Here is an 18,082-nt window from a genome sequence, read left to right on the forward strand (position 1 = left end):
CCGTTGAGTCTATAAAATTTTAGACTACTAAAAATTCAGTAAATTAATAAGTAATAGAGTTAAATATCCTACAAATGATGTTACTGAATAGAAGCAAGACATTATCTTGAGAGTGAAATGATTTTTTATTGATTTCAGAGGGAAAGGGAGAGTGAGTGAGGCATAGAAATACCAATGATGAGAGAGAATCATTGATTGGCTGCCTCCTGCATGCCCCCATTACTAGGGATCGAGCCCACAACCCAGCCATGTGCCCTTGACCAGACTTGAACCTAGGACTTCTCAGTCCACTGAGCCAAACCAGGTAGGCACTGGGGATGCAGTGGAAACAAGTCAATATTCCTAACCTTTTACATTCTGAAGAAGAGAGGGGATAAACATGTAAATAGACAAATTATATCATTTCTGGAAATAAGTGCATGAAGAATATAAAATAAGTGTAAATGGGGGTGCTACTTTAGGTAGATGGTCTAGAAAGGTCTCTGATGAAAATGCATTTGAAATAGACACTTATTGAAGTCATATATAAGCTTTCATTTATAAATGTAGTTCTGAGATTGTCTTTCCCACAGGTTAAATTTGAAATGGGCATTTCTTGATATGATCCTTGCCTCCACATCTCTCTCCAAATAATCTTCTTTTTCTTTTTCTGTTTTTCCCCCCTCTGTCTCTCAATCTAACCCTCTTCTTTTTCTGTCTGTTTAGGGTCACTCTCCCTTTTCTTCTTTAACCCCTCCTCATCTTCCCATACATGTTCTCTTTCTACCTCTCCCACTCAGGCCTGTTGCTTGCTCTCTGCAATGTTTTTCTTTCTTAAAAGTATGTCTGCCTGGCCCACTGGTGCCACCTGAGTCTCTCTTCTGACAATTTCTCTATTTCTCTCCCTATTTTAAAACAAAGTGAAGCAAAATTCTTTGAATTATTTGTAGAATTTAAATATAATCTCATATCACTCTTCACTTTGGTGTTTCAGTTCTTTTTCTGTGACCCTTACTAGAAAAAAAAATCAAGGTGAGCCACATTGCACTAAGTAAGTAACATGTAAATATTTGGGATTTTTTTATTATTTTAATTTTTCTGAATGCATGTGAACTTTAAAACACAATGCTGTAGTTTATATTTGGAGGATGTATATGCTCCAGTTAGAGGTGAATCTTGACTCTGATCTTTTCAGAAGCCACATTTCAGAATTTATATGTAAGAGAAATGAATTTTCTTCGTTTTATGCTTGTAATTGCAATCTCATTTATGTGTTTCAATAATTTACTTTACAATAATAGTATGCAATTATCTATACTTATTATTAAAGTCACCTTAATGGAACTATTATTAAAACTGGGAAGGCTTAATGTATTTAAAATGAGACACACTGAAATATTTATTTTTACTGGCAGCTTTATAAAGAACACACTTTTCCCTAGAAAGGGACTCTGTACAGAAATATTTTGTATAATTTTCATTCTAATAAAATTGAAGTACATTTTACAAATTAATTCATGAAGTAACACATATGAATGGGTTATTTCTAAATTTAGTTACAATTTTCTTCATTGAAACTATAAGCTTAAAATGATCCACAAAGTCAAGAAATCCTATATAATAAAAGGCTAATCTGCAAATAGACCAAATGGCAAAACAACCGAACAACCGGTCACTATGATGTGTGCTGACCACCAGGGGGCACACATGCAAAATGGTGGGTGTGGGCAGCAGACTGCAGAGTGCAGAACATGGCGGGCTTTGGCCACAATGGGGTGGTGGAGCAGGTGAGCGGGGGCGCCAGATGGGGCGCCAGTTGCTGTCATTGGGGTGAGCCTCTGGTGGTTACTGAAAATTCTTTGCTCCCACGCACTGCAGTCCTGCCTGGCGCTTGCACCCACTACCAGCATTAGAGCCACCACTCACACTCGCTGCCAGCGCCCAGCACCAGCACCGGGCCCTGGCCCCAATTGCTCGGCACCGTCAGTGGGTGCAAGCGGTGGCTGCCAGCCCTGATCTTCCCTCAGGACTTCTCCACCTCCCCCTGCTTCGGAGAGGCAATCAGGGCAGCAGGCACTGCTTGCACCCACTGCCGGCGACAGCCCCACTTGCACCTGCAGCTGGTGCTGGAGCCACTACTCGCACCCACTGCCAGCACCCAGCGCCAGCCCCCATTGCTCAGTGCCATTAGCAGGTGCGAGTGGTGGCTGCAGGCCCCAATTTCCCCTGAGGGGTCCTCTACCTCCCCCTGCTCCTGAGGGGCAATCAGGGCAGCAGCTGCCACTCACACTCGCTGCTGGTGCCGGCCCCAATGGCTCCACACAGTCAGCAGGTGTGAGCAGGGCTGGCACCATCAGCGTGTGGGAGCGACGGCAGTGGGAGTGGGGCTGCCAGCAGACAGGGGACTGGGGGTCCGCGGCGGGAGGGACTGGTGGGGGTGCAGAGGATGGGCCAAGACCCGCCCCTGTGCCCACGGCAGCCTCACAGCCCACAGTTCCTTTCAAGGTGCACGAATTCATGCACTGGGTCCCTAGTGACTAGAATAAGACTGAGTAAAAATGAGGAACACTGGTATTATTTTTCTAATGGCAGAAGTGTTTAAACAATGTTAAATGGGACTCACTGGAAAGGTATTTCACCCCAGTTCATTCTCATCTCAGAAACATGGTAAATACTTGTCCATTTACCGGGTAAAACATACAGTAATGAGACACATCCTCAAACTGAAGACACTCCTCCACTTTTAGATGATTCTACTACTGCTGACATTATTCTGGGGCCAGTAGCCCTTCCTTGATATGCTCACATGGAGTGTCCATCTTGCTGACAGCTTTGGTCTTGGAGGTTATAGATATAGATATAGATATAGATATAGATATAGATATAGATATAGATATAGATATATAGATTTCAGAGAGGAAGAGAGAGGGAGAGAGAGAAAGAAACATCAATAATGAGAGAGAATCACTGATCAGCTGCCTTTAGCAGGCCCCACACTGCGGATCAAGCCCACAATCTGGGCATGTGCCCTGACCGGGCCTCTAACTGTGACCTCCTGGTTCATAAGTCAACGTTCAACCACTGAGCCATGCAGCTGGGCAAGGGAGAGGTTATATTTTTACCTCAGAGCCTGAGAAGAAATTTTTTTTCTCAAGAAGTAATGCATCTTTATCTTCTGAATTTAAGGCCTGTTTTCCAGAAAACAAACTATTACAAAGAGGAAGCTCTAGGTGTGAGGGGACCATCAGTGACACAGGAGCACCAGTGGAGTCCTTGGGAAGGGACAGAAATCCAGGGCATCATCCACTGGGTGTTTATCTTATTCTGCACCAGAACTTCAAGGGGTGCTTTTAGGACACACTGAAGTGTTAAGCAAAAAAGAATATTTTCTCCTTGTTCTCAAGAAAAAAACCAACCTACTAAGTCTTCTCCACATCACTCTTCTGGCATAAATTCTCTGTGCCTCTATTTCCTTAGCCCGAAAATGGGAATAATGAGGCCAATCTCACAAGGTTGTTGTCACTGAATTAATTAATTCAATTGAAGTACTTAAAATCAGACCTAACGCATATTGATTATCCAATTAATGATAGATATTGTCCTTGCTGTTGCTGCTGCTCTCATGGTAGTTAATAGTAAGTCTCAAATACAGTCATGGTATTACTTATGTAATTGCAGGACTTAATAGAATCTATAAATCTAAAACCTACTAGCAACCTAGATACTAAAAACATCCAATTTTATCATCTTTCCCCCCAGGTCACTGTCAGACACATTTCATAACTAAGCCCATCTTCATCCATTACTAACTACCCCGAAAATAAGGTGAATGAAGTCCAGTTTTATTCAATATATTTTGGGCAACTATACTTGAAAATGCGTTAAGTATTAGAGAAGACAAATTCAAGTTATGCTCCTAGTTTTCCAGAAAACAACCAACATAAGAGATAATTATTATCCCTGGGAAAGTAATTCAGAAACCATGGGATATAACATATAGAACAGATCAAGGAGAACTTTGCTCCTCTTGGTAAATTGTTTGCAAAACAGCTGACAATATCCTCCGCTGCACCATGGGGAGTACCCTCCCATGATGACTCTGGGTCTGGCTAGGTGACTTGCTTTGGCCAATGGAATAAAAGCAAGTGTGATGCAAGCAGCAGAGTAAAAGGTGCTTGTATTAGTCAAGGTTCTCCAGAAAAACAGAGCCAATAGGTTTTTACATTACAAAAAAACTATATTACTATATAATATACATCAATATTATATTATTACACTTAAAATCATATGATATTAATACATAATATTATATAGGTATATATTTATAATTTAATATAACATTATACAGACTAAATATTATGTATAATATAACAATATCTATATGTGCTGAGAGAGAGATTTATTACCGGGAACTGACTCACATGATTATGGAGGCTAAGATGTTTAGCTTGCACTGGGCAAGCTTGAGTCAGGTCAAATAAAGGCAAGCCTTTCCAGTTGGGTCTTCCAGGGAACAATCTAACAGATCGAATGATATTAATCCTTTGGGAATGAAGTTTCGAAATAGCTCCAGCTCTGATCTGCTCACTCAGCAGTTCCTCCTGAATAAATGTTTCCTGGGTTGCTACAAGCCTTTGGGTAATTTCCAGAGTTCAGAAAAAAAGTTGATTTTTTACTATTTTGCCAATTTTCTTTAAATGAGGGGGGATACATTTTTGGATGTCATTTTCACTATACATCACTGTCCGTAGTAAGTTAACCTTACCAAAATTGAACTAATGTGGTACAGTCTGTTCATAAGTACTGACCAGTAAGTCAGTGCAATCTTGCATACTGTCAGAGAAAATATATACTAAAAGAGATAACAAAGTAAAATAAAATAAATAAAAATATACTAAAGCAAATCAAGCATTTCAGCATTTAAACTATGAAATATAACTGCTGGGATTGACATAGAAATATCTTCTACAAATATGAAGAACAATTAAATATAAACACACAGGTACTTGGGTGACTACTTAAGAGAAACACTATTCAATGGCGGAGTAAATTACAATTTTTAAAATGAGGCCAACAAATTAGAAGTTGCAGCAAATAACTTAAGAGTAAATTTACTTGAAAAGTTCACTCATCATCTGTGTTGGCCGGTGGTTCAGTCGGTTGGAGTGTTATCCCCTGTACCAAAAAGTTGTGGGTTCAATTCCTTGTCAGGGCATATACCTAGATTTTGGGTTCAATCCCTGGTCAAAGCAATGGATCAATGTTTCTCTCTCATATCAATGTTTCTCTCTCTTTCTCTCTTCCTTCCTAACTCCTAAAATCAATAAAAACATATCCTTGAGTGAGGATTTAAAAAAAAAGTTAACTCATTAAAATGAAAGTAAATGTACTTTATTAGAAACAGGCTACATAAGAATGTTAAACTCACTTTGTACTTAAACTCTCATCAAAGATGATTGATGATAGAAGAAGAAAGTAAGAAGAAACATTTTTTGTGTGTGACTGTACTTTTATTTGCTGACACTACAAAAAAACAAATCTCTACTACACAACAAATGAGTTCATAATGGAAAAACACCGAAGCATCTAAATTTAACTGTATACTGTGCTAAAACAAAAACAAACTAAAAAAATGCGTTATGTGAAAACAAAGCAGATTTGCTAATTATTTGCATCTGTACATTTTCTGTCATCTATTCAATAGTTTTACTTTTAAGTTCAATCTTCTCTGACTGAAATGAGGTGTTTGTAAATCATATATTTCTTATTTGTCCTCACAGCAATCGAAAAGGTAGATAAAATAAATAGAACTATTCTGGGCGACACAGATTTCTAAATTAAATGATAGAGTATGTCTTAGAATGACACAGGCTAAGTGCTCTTTCAGTTGGATCATTCAGTATTTAAAAAGCCACTTTAATTTGGTACCTTTTGGGGAACAGACAGTGAAGACATTAAGTTAATCATTGTGCATCATTATAGAGGGCAATTTAGAAGTGTATACAGAGCCACGCCTTTCCTACAAAGTCATCACAAACCCCTAGATTATACTTATAGGACTACCATCCTCCTTTAAATTGCACCACATGGCTTTAAAAAATGACTATATACCCTCGAAGCTTTTGGCTATCTCTTGGGGACAGTCGGGTTAATCCTTAATCTCTTACTTAAATGACTTCCTATAGCAATCACAATAATTACTACATAAATGAACATTTTATTGTCTACTATTAGTTTTATGTGTCTTAACCTTGTCTCTTCATTTAGATAATATGCTCCCGGAGTTCTTAAATTTCCATATTACCCTCTCCTCTTCCCTTATTTCCTCTTTTATTCATGGAATTCTCTTCTGCTTCCATTTCATTCCAGCCCTTTGCTGGGCAACAATTGCCTCAACTCTTCTCTTTACTATATAACGATTCATTCAAATGATTTTGAAACCATAAAGCCTTCACCATTAATTGAAAGAAATTTTCAAATCTTGTACTTCTTCTGTCCTGTCTAAAATATAATTTTGAAACTTCCTCCTATGTTATTTTTCACCTTAAAAACCTCATTGTCCAGTCCTATGTCTGAAGAGGGTTGTCTGCTGCTTTACTGTCTCTATTCCTTGATATCTTATCACTAAAATATGGGTGTCATACCAAGTGTTCCTCCAAAACAACTCACACTTTACAAACGTTATCTTACTGGAAGTTTCTCTAGCACTTAATATAGTTGATCACTCTTTTCCTATCTATAAAATACTCTTTCTTTGGCTTCCTTAATACTATACATCTTAGTTTATCTTAGTTTGTCTTGCTTTCTGGACTATGCTTCTCAGCCCCCTCCTCAGATCCGTCTCATGATCCTATTCCTCATATGCTGGTTTTTCTCACAGATATCCTAGTGGCTTTCCTTTCACTGTCCACATTCTTCATAGGTGATTTCGTCCATTTCTTTGGCTACAATCTCTAGCTCTAAATTTATGATTTCCAAATAATCTTCAGCCAAGAATTTTCTCTAGAGCTTCACATGTTCATATTCAACTGCCTTCTGAATATCTCCATCTGTATGTCTGACAAGACTCAAAATGTAATCTATCTAAAGCTGAACTCAATATTATTCCCCTAATTTCTGCTTCTCCTCTTGTATTCTATATCCCAGTGACTGGTGCCACAGCACTAGCAGACATAGGTGGATATCTACCCCAAATCCATCCTTGCTTTCTCCTCCTAGTAAAATCCCAATTTTGTTCTGTTCAGATTTACACCATGAGACCATTGAGCTCCAGCCCTGATGTGTCCTGGGTGGTTGAAAGTCCTTTCCAACAATAATGGTAGAATCATTTACCTTGCTGGTAAATGGATGGACATGGACATGTGATAAAATCCTGAGACATGCCCTAGCCGGTTTGGCTCAGTGGATAGAGCATCAGCCTGCGGACCAAAGGGTCCCAGGTTCGATTCTGGTCAAGGGCATGTACCTTGGTTGCAGGCTCCTCCCCAGCCTGGGGCCCTGGTCAGGGCTCCTGCAGGAGACAACCAATTGACATGTTACTCTCACATCAATGTTTCTCTCTGTCTCTCCCCTTCTCTCTTCCATTCTCTCTAAAAATCAAGGGAAAAATATCCTCGGGTGAGGATTAACAAAAACAAACAAACAAAAAATAAATAAAGGTGATTAAATGTTAAAAAAAAAATCTGAAACATGAGTTGAAGTTTTCTGGGGTGCTTCTGGGACAGATCCCTCACTCTTAATAAAAGACACAGGAAGGCCCTAGCCTGTTTGGCTCAGTGGACAGAGCACTGGGCCTGCAGATCAAAGGGTCCCCAGGTTTGATTCCAGCCTAGGGCACATACTTTGATTGCAGGTTTCTCCCCAGTCCAGGCCCTGGTCAGAGCACATGCAGCAGGCAGCCAATCAATGCGTTTCTCTCACATCCATGTTTCTCTCTGTCTTTCCCTCTCTCTTCCACTCTCCCTAAAAATCAATGGGAAAATATCCTTAGGTGAGGATTAACAAAACCAAACAAACAAATAAAACAAAACCAACAAAGAAACAAACAAACAAAAAAAGGCACAGGAAAAAACTGCTCCCTTTGATGCCCTTAAATGCTGTTGGTCTTGAATTGACATCTGAAACTGATGCAGGCATCTTGTGTGTCCAATAGGAGTTTGCCTATTAACAAGATACAATAGAAGATAGAATTAAAAGAATGGAAAAGAAACAAAGAGTTCAATTCCTCAGGCTGCTCTTCTCGTGAATGAGAGCAGTTGTACATATGAACCAATAAAGAAAATATACAGGGTGGGGCAAAAGTTGGTTCACAGTCTTTTGTATGGAAATTAAGACAATAATCAATAAATAATGTTACGTAGGTGGGTAGATATCCACCCATGTCTGCTACTGCTGTGACTCTGTGACTGTTTCTCATAGTCACAACTGTAAACCTACTTTTGGCCAACCCTGTATATTTCCCTCCAAGTTTTTCCCTCTTAGCAAGAGAGTTTAAAAAGAAATTTGGGGGAATATTTCAAAATTGAGTTCTAATTTGTCTAACCAGCATTTCAGAAGTGGGGAAAGTTAAGTTGTCCTCTATTCTGTCATCTCCAATTCTCTGAGGCAGAGAGATTTACATAAACTGTCACTCTGCCCCATACTCCATCCAAATTTCACTTCGCTGCCAAGTATAGCCGCTCTTACCCTGGAGTAGCACTCCCTTAGGCCTCAAATTTCTTCACTCTGGGGCAGCCTGTATTCAGCCTCTGGTTTTATACACAGGCAGGCATCTTAACACCATTCAGTATACTCTAGTGACAAGGCCCCAGGCCCCCTCATGTGATGGAGCAGAGGGAAGGGACAAGGTGAAGGACAGAGCCCAGGGCCTGCCAGCCATCTCTCATTTTCATTCCTTGCCCAGGCAGTGGCTGCCCAGGAGAATCAGTGTGCAGATGCCTGGCAGCCTCCTGGAGCGATCTATTCCTGAGAGTGATGAATGTTTTCTAGTCAGCACTGTGGTACTGTAATGAGTAGACTCAGCCTCAAAAGAAACGCTTCCTGAGAAAAGAACATCCTGAAGATTGTTTGAACTCTATGACTGAAATTCTTTCTAATGCATGATGACTCAACCCTGTTTGTTCATTGCAAACATAAACAGGGCTGATTTTTAAGGGTGTGCCTGGGTAAACATATCATATACACCCTCTATATTAAGATTAACACCTGCTGAGAAGCTGCAATTTATTTTGTATAGAGTGTTTAGTTTTCACATAGAACAGAAATTGAGAAAGAGGTAGTTAAATAAGGTTGACACATGTCATATCAGGACTGTCTTATATCCTGATTTTTTGCTATAAGGGACATCATTGGAATATGGGCAAAGCTTGAATGGGATCTGAAGATTAGCGGGCAATAATGTGTCATCATTGTTAATGTGCTGATTTTGATGGTCGCATTGTGGTTATATTAGACACCAACAATATGCAAAGCACTATGAGTGGCAGGGGAAAAAGTATAAGAATTACCCCATGTCACTTACAGTGTAACAGGAAAGCTATTGGGTGCATATAAGAGATGATGAAAAACACAAAGCACAATGCCCCAAGGACCAAACAGACAAGAATCTATAGTTCTCAATATTGTTTCCACCGATGACATTGACCCTAATGCTCACTCTTGAAGATTTATGAAGGTTTAGACCCAAGTCACTGTGAGCTGGATATAATTTCATTTTTTCCCTTTATTGAATGAACATTGCAAAGAGAAGGAGTGGAATTATTTTAATATTACTTTTGAATTTGTCCTAGTTTTATTTTATTTTTTTTTAAATAGACGTTTTATTTATTTGTATGTAAACTTATAAACCAACCAGCCAAACTGGTACTATTGTCATGTCAGCAAAATACAAAAAACATCTTTTACAAATACTTGAGTAATAAACAAATTAAAGGTTGTAGTAAAACAGCAAAAGGAAAATCAGTGAAGCATATGATAGCTTACCCATTCACCTGAATTGAGGCTTTTAACAAGCCTCCCAATCCCGGAAAACATGAGGAATCCTTCATCACACACCTTTGTACTTTTACCTTCTATTTTTGAGGTTAAGATTCTAGATCTAGAGTTATCCAAATACTAGGCTTAGTATTATATCTAATTATCTATAGCCAGCAGCATCTTTTATCATTTGTCTAACAGCAGCAAGACTATAGAAGCCTCTTTAACTTAGACTCCAATCATACCCGACCCCCACCCTCCAAATAGGCACAGTAGGCATAATGAGAAGCAGCATATCAAGGCAGAGATATGTAAAAAAATCCTAGGAGAGGTAATACAGCCACTGCCCAACTGAGATTGAATAATATACCCATCATCACACTATGTTCATGGAATAATCTGGGAATAAATCCGCGGATTGCTGGGTACGGTAATATTTAGGGACTTGCAGTATTGCATCATAGGCTTCCCCAGCAATTTCCAAGGAGGCCTCCAAATCACTGACAGGATTTTGCTGGAATTGGATCTGGGGCTGCAGGGATTCCTCTCCATAACTACAGAATTGGTTGTTCCAGGCCTGGTTATTCCAAGCCTGGTTATTCCAGGTTTGGGGACACCAGGTCTGACTATTCCAGGCAGAGTAGTTCCAAGATGGTCTGGTCCAAAAATGGTTGCTCCACATGGAAAGGTTTCCAGAAGTGTTTACTAGGCATCCCTGGTGACAGGAGGAGAGGCCCAGGTACTCTGTAGTTGCTGAGCTCATCTGGGTCACCCGGTGGCTATTCTTTGGCCAGTTGTATTTCTGCCACCTCTTACATTTCATTCTCTGGTTCTGGAACCAGGTCTTAATCTGTTTGTAGCTAAGGTTCAGGATGCTGGAAAGTTCTTGCATCTGCTGGAGGCTGAGATATTTCTGTCTTTGAAATCTTTCATTGAGTACACAGAGCTGGGTCTGTGAGGAGACGGTTCGGATCTTCTGTTTCTTGACCTGGGCTTTCTCCTCCTTCCCTGTCCCGTTCTCTACAGAAGTGGGGAGTGCTGCACTGGGACTGCTGGGACTGGTGGAAGAATCAGGGCTGTTCTGAATAAGCAGGTCCATGGAGGAAGGAAGAGAAGAGACTGCAGTCTCCATGTGGAGTGTCTCAGCAGGTGACATTTGCAAGGATGCATAGTTTTCTTCAGGCTCATAAATCTCAGGCACTGGTGAAGGCTCCCTAGAATTGGATGATTCAGAGCAGGGCAGGCTCTGGGGATAAGCTGAATCCACACTCATGTTGCTGAGTTGAAGGAGAGAGAAAAAAACACCAAAAAGGTAGATTGTAAGAAAGACCCGGGCTTAAGTATTTAGCTAGAAGAGCTTAGAGAAATATGAAAATCTCCAGAGGTAAAAGTATCAAAAATAAAAAAATGGGAGGAAATGGGTCAGCTTTGCAGTGACAGGATCCAACCAGTCAATTTTGCAAAAAAAAAAAAAAACAAAAAACAAAAAAACCCTAGTTTTATTTTTAAAGGTAAATGATTCATCATCTTAGGGACACCATCTCTCCGTAATTCATCTCAAAAACATAATTCATCTCATTATATATCAGTGTAATGCAAATTAATAAATTTTGAGAAGGGTTAATTTTTAAATGGAGCAACAAGCACCATCACCACCCTTCCCACAGTTCTCCCTGAAGTCTTTCCTGCCCACTCTATCTCAAAAAGCCACAAACTTTATCTGGTGCAGCAATTTGGGAATTCTAATGCCTATGACTTTCTCAGTAGTTTTTCCCTTTTGTATCAATAATACTGTGATAATAGATTACGGACAATCCTCAAATTCAACATTCATTCCTCAACCGTTATAGAGTGTGCTAAATGGTGAGAGGAATAGGTTTCCTCAAGATGCTTACAGTTTAGTGAAGGAAGATACACATGGGAAAACTCTGAAATGCATACATACCAAACATATGCAAATCCTCCTCCCCTTCCTTCCACTAGAAGATTCAAAATTTCCCATCTCACCTTTTCACTCCACTGGCTTATAACAGGATCTCATTCTCCCTCCGCAATCCCAATCCACAAGCATGGGAAATTCCATTTCTCATGTTGGGAAAATCAACGTATCAGGAGTCAGGTAGATGCACTCTGTGGCAATGACAGGTTTCCTTACTTCTCTGTTTCCATATATATAAATCTGGGACAAGCAAACCCACCCCTTAGGTTGGAGACTGTATTAAATGTGACCATGCACATGGAAGCACCTACACTCAAAGGACTCCCTCTACTCTCTTCTCTGCTACTCTCCAGATGGGCTCATCCAGGTGTAGGAATGGAGTAGACAAATAGAAAGAATGACAACAGGGAAAAAAAAGTGCCATGGCTTTGGGCACACCTAACCCCAGCTGATCTCTCCATCTTTCTCTCTCAGAGAAAGCCTCTCTGCTTTCTAGTCTGTGTCTGCCCTCACAGCGTCAGAGGTAGAGAGGCATCAGGCTTCCTGTTCGGGTCCTTTTCAGTTCCTGGAGTGCCACAAAGAGCAGGCCCATTCAAGTTGGGTTGATATTGATCTTCTTGAAGACCTACCAATCTCTGAATTGGTACTTTCTCAGAATGCACATTTCTTACCCCAGCACCCTCCAATGCTGGATTCCAAGCTGCTGCGATCCAGTGCAAAAGGAGATTCTTCTTCATTTCCTGTCAAGCAACCTGAAGACCCTAAAGCCCCCTGACACCAAACAACCTGTCTGCTCCAGCCCCAACTGCAGCTCTGCTCAGGACAGGTGGGTAGGCTGAATGTTCAGCCTAGGTAGGAACGAGATGGTACAGCCATACCATATCTTTGCAAGCTCACCTGCAAACTCTCAGTAACTCTTAATTCTTGAATCTCCTTTTCTTCTTCCATCCATTTCCACTACACGCAAGAGCTATGCCTATTACTTTCCCAAACTGCTGAGCCTCCTGAGTCCTTCTCACTCTTCTCCTTCTCATATCACAAAAGCAAAATAAATCCTCCTTAGAGAATGCCATAAAAGAAAAGGAGGGAGGAAGAGAGAGAGGAAGGGAGGGGGAAAATGGAGGGAGAGAATATGAAACCAGGAAGAATGTGAAAGTCGGGAACAGTTGTGAGATATCAAATTTTGATTAGTCGCAAGTGTAACTCTTCCTCTCTTTTGGGTTTTGCTAGCAGCATCCCCAGATGCCCACATAAGAACATATTACTAGTTCTCCACTCTGGAGTAATGTCCCAATCCCAGTGGGGCAACAGCAGGAAATAATGCATAAATATTCTAGAGTCATTTTCAATGAAACAGGTTGAGAAGGAACTGATCAAAGACTATTCTTTGCCTTCTTCAGAAGTTTCCAGATGTCACCTTAGGTACTCCTGAGAGAAACTTTTATATAGGATTTGTTTGTTGTTTGTGTGTTTGTTTGTTTGTTTATTGCCAGGAGATTTCTTTAGTCCAGCAGAATCTCTCTTCAGCAATTATTAAGCCTTGTCTCTGATATTTTGTACTATTTTAAGGTACTTACAGAGTTTTGTTTGTTAGGTTGGGAAAGAAAATCTAGTGTACTACTGTGCTTTAGTAGTACATTCCATAAAACTTACCAAGTCTTCCTGTATTTATCTTTGTCCTCTAGAAGAAATGTAAGGAATTAAAAAAATAAAGGACCAGCCTCTAGCACAATTTCAGGAACTTCAAACTTGGATCCAACGTATATGTGCAACAATCCTCACTCTATTAATAATTTGGGGGCACGTTGACCTGTCTCCCTTATGAGGTTGTGATAAGGAACATATTAGATGGTATATATAATAGTAGGTTGACAAAATATAATATGCAATATAAAAATCAGCTGTTATATTTAAAGAAGCAACTAAAATATGATAAACACAAAGCCTATGAAGAAGAGATTCCTTTTTGCTTAGAATTACCTATGTTCTCTAAATACTTTAGAAGATTTTTAGCATGGGAAAGAGTATCTGAGTCTTAAATGCTTCTTTAAAAAATATAAAAGCTTCTTCTTCTACCATATGACATTTGGATTACATTTTGATAAGACAGACCACAGCTTTTTGAAATGGATATGAAGTAACCTGAGCCCTGCACAATATACCCTTACCCGGAACCACTCTGTACAGAACTGCTTCTTACAACACAATTTTCATGGATGAACAGTCACCAGGGAAGAATAAATTAAACATTTTTCAAAGTATATTATTTACATATTCTGATTGTGTTTATAAAATAGACACTATAATACTCTCTAAAATGAACTCATAAATGTCTCTCTTTCCTAGACAAAATATAAAATTGAGACTAAGACTCTATACTGATTATGGGACTAATTCATCTAATGACACTGTAAATTCTTTAATTTTCTTCTCATCTCCCCCAAAGTGTTATTAACCAAGAAGATTTTTCAACTCAAATAGCATAATAAATGTAGCGGACATGGTAGAGACAAATAACAAATCTGAATTTAAATAAAATATAGATACAAGGTCTGGAAAGCATTGTTTGTCTGTTCACAATTTTTTAAGTGGATAGGCAGTATATTTGTGAGGCCAGGAAGGAAACACAGTAAGCAGTGTCATCATGATTCATTCAGTTACAACCAGAAACTGGAGAAGTCAGAAGCTTTTGTCCAGAAAGGCATAGTCAGAATGGACCCAGAGGAAGTCTTTCCCAAGCTTTGCAAATGCCGGTACAAAAAGTACAAAGCCAGCTGAGTTAGAAAAATCAAAGATGCTGGGTCTGAGAGACAGGAATATGAATGAGGAGGGCAAGAAAGAGAATGAGATAGCTCCCCTGTGAGAAAAGAGGAGCAAAATAGAGGAAAACCAAAAATGAATATGTCCATTCCAAAGAGAAATTCCTGGGACCAAAGACAATGATCTTACCTACCTAAATGTTCCATGGTGGTCCCAAACCTTTCTAGCATATTTTTGAATTCTTAAGGATGAACTACTCATGACCCTTTATCTACAGCCCCTGTATCTGTGTATACTGGGTTTATTTCACGCATGTCAACCTAACCTAGAGCCCTCAACATCAAGCACCATCATCCATTTTCATAAAAATAACACTCACCCAGAACATTTCTGAGTTTAGTAGCAATCTACTGATCTTAATCATCAGTGATGATCAATAGAATGAATGAAGAGACAGAAATCCACATTACATAACCTTCTGCCTTTTATTGGCCTCCTCCTATGTTCGCCTTTTCAGGAGCAAAACAAACTCCATTTCTTGTCCCACACAGAGCAACTTACCAATGCCTCTAAAACCTTTGTACCAACTATAATTAAGCCCCTAGGTTTGGGGGGAAGAAGAGGAAAGTTGTAGAGACCTACTTTCTACCAATAATTGTCAATGATTTCTTCCATAAAAAGGAGAATGGTGTGAATAACAAGCTTTCACTTCACTGTATATATCAAGATCTTTACTAAGATCTTATTTTCAAAGAAGATTTATAAATATAAAATGCTTATAACATGATAAGTGGAATATCAGACTACATATGTAATATAACAATTTTTATAAAAGTCATATAAGTTTATATTCTTAAAATGACCAGAAAAATACACTAAAACATTAAAGTATCTCTGAATAGCGGGATTATGGGTGATTATAACTTTCTCCTTTATAGTATTTTATAAATGTTTTATCTTGTAGAGAAATTGTTTTTTAAATAAGAAAGAAAAATTTAACTTTTAAAAGATGTCATAGGATCATACTCAGTAAAATTGTTTTTATATTAAAGTGATATCTGGTTAGTTTGAGTTACAGAAAGCAGTTGAGGGCATTCTGAGTCTCCTTTGAAATGTGAAATACATACTTCACTTGTCCTTGAAACCCAAGCAATTTGATTCTTTGAGACTCTATGAATTTGATTTCTCCTTGGGGATCTCAATCCTTTTCAAAAGTGAAGTAACAGCCTTATGAAATTAATTCATAAGGTTAAAGCAAATAGAAAAAGAGAAATAAATTATGAAAATAAGATGCGAACTAGAGATACAGTGGCACATATTTTTAAATTTTTTCTTTCAATACAAAGTTTCATTATGAAGGGTTTAACCAAGTTACTTAGTTTGGGAGCTTGGTTATAATCCTCTGAAGTCAAGTATCTTACAGCTACCTTTATAAAAATTTGCTTTTTAAATGCATGCTGTATTATGATGGTCTTATATTTATATTTTTTAATCTCTTTAAATTATTTCACAAGCATTAACTATGCAAAACATAACCACAATTTCTCTTCCTATCTCTGAAGTGGGGTTCCAACATACATACTCTGTCTAAATCCCTTGCTAGTATGTAAGTGACTAACTAGGTATCTTTAACGTTTAAAGTAAACATATTGAGGACATAATACTTCCATTGATTTATTTAGTCACATATTCAACAATCATATAAATGTGTCTAATATATGTCAGGCATTGTGTTAGGCTCTAACAAAAATTAGATTAATAAGAAAAGTCCCTGGTTTTAAGCACTTCATTTTCTATGGAGACACTAGTAGGGAACCTAAGCTACATAGTTAGTTGCTTTTGCCTTGAGCCCTTAATTATAATTAATGTTTACTTATCACCTCTGAAAAAATAATTACAGCTTTGAAGGAATCATATCCAATTTCTCCTTTTTCTTCCCTTTTCTTTCTTTCCTTTCTTTCTTCCTTTCTCCTTTTCTTCCCTTCTTTCTTTCATTATCCTCCCTCCTGCCCTCCCTTTCTTTCTACAAACCCTACCTGCAATGTGCAGTGTTGTAGCCACTCACCATATGTGGTTATTGAGCACGTGAAATGTGGCTAACCCAATTTGAGATGTATAGTAAGTGTAAAATACACAATTCATTTTGCAGGGTTGGTGTAAAAAATGCAAAATATCTCATTGGTAATTTTTTACATTCAGTATGTGTTGAAATGACGTTTTAATACAGTGGGTTAAATAAAACTTCACCTGCATTTTTACTTATGTGAATGAAGCCAGTTTTTAAAAGGTTCCATTATACATGTGGATTACATTATTCTCTAGTACATGTGCATTTCATTAAAAGCACTCAGTTTGTTACTCTGAGGGCAAAAATAGAGACTCCTACCACTTCTCAAGGAAAGTGATGTGGGAAGAGAAGGAGAGTGGGTCACTTGATTTTTACCTTTAAAAATCATATATATCATTGTGATTGTGAGACATTATACAGACAATGGACAAATATATATATATATACAAATGGAACTCTGGCCCATAATCTTTAGCAACCAGTTTAGAGACAACTAACCCATTAGCTATAGTAACCAGCCCAGGAAGCCAGCTTGTTAGTCATAAATCAGACTTATAGGAGAGTCTTATAGAGATTACTATCTCTAGCAACTGGTCCAGGAAGTCAAACAATAATACCTGTAACAATCAGCCCAAGTGGCCAGGACTTGGTTAGTAACTGATGGCTTCCCTAATTTTTGTCTGGCTTCCAATTTAGGACCAACCAGAGAAAGCCAGATACGCACCCCTAACCAATCACCTAGGGTGTCCCACTGCTAGTTAGCACACCCTCAGCTTTCCTGCCTGTCTTTGGATTTCTGCCAAATTCTAGTAATGGTGGCTGATGTTTTTGCTACAACAAGCTCTGGATGATAATCTTTGCTTGCTCTCATTTGGTTAGTCTTTGTTGATCTCCACATGTAGTGGGCAATGGTAGTTTTCATGTTTAATATCTTCTTTTTTTGTAATGAAGCAGTTGGCAAATTGAACTGTAACATGTTTGGTTAATGTGTGTTTATTTATAATTTATTAAATTAGGTAAATAATTTAATAAATATTTATCTTTTTAGGTAAATATTTTTAAATTTACTTTATTGTTTAAGGTATTACATAAAGTAGTACATGTCTCCTTTTTCCCCCATTGACCTCCCACTGACCTCCCCTACTCCCCAGCACATGCCTTCATCCTCCCCACAGTGTCTGTGTCCATTGGCTATTCTTATATGCATACATATAAGTCCTTTAGTTGATCTCTTACCCCCCCACAACCTTCCCCTGCCTTATTATTAAAATTTCAGTTGAACTTGTTTCCATTATAGAACAAGCTGTGGCTCTATTAAAAATGGAATTTGGACTGCTTAAAAAATATTCTCACAGCTTTAT

The 18,082-nt window shown here is 38.6% G+C and overlaps 1 protein-coding gene across 1 annotated transcript; it reads right to left on the minus strand.

Moving 5' to 3' along the window:
- Positions 1 to 10,330: 10,330 nt before the first annotated feature.
- Positions 10,331 to 11,227, minus strand: LOC308246009 (homeobox protein NANOG-like; the record flags this gene model as incomplete). The annotated part of the gene is made up of 1 exon (XM_080663872.1): positions 10,331 to 11,227. The coding sequence occupies one exon, from the start codon at positions 11,225 to 11,227 to the stop codon at positions 10,331 to 10,333; it is 897 nt and encodes a 298-aa protein (XP_080519998.1).
- Between the last annotated feature and the right edge of the window lie 6,855 nt (positions 11,228 to 18,082).

This window comes from Plecotus auritus (assembly GCF_963455305.1).
Source record: "Plecotus auritus genome assembly, chromosome: 4".
Classification (NCBI taxonomy): Eukaryota; Metazoa; Chordata; class Mammalia; order Chiroptera; family Vespertilionidae; genus Plecotus; species Plecotus auritus.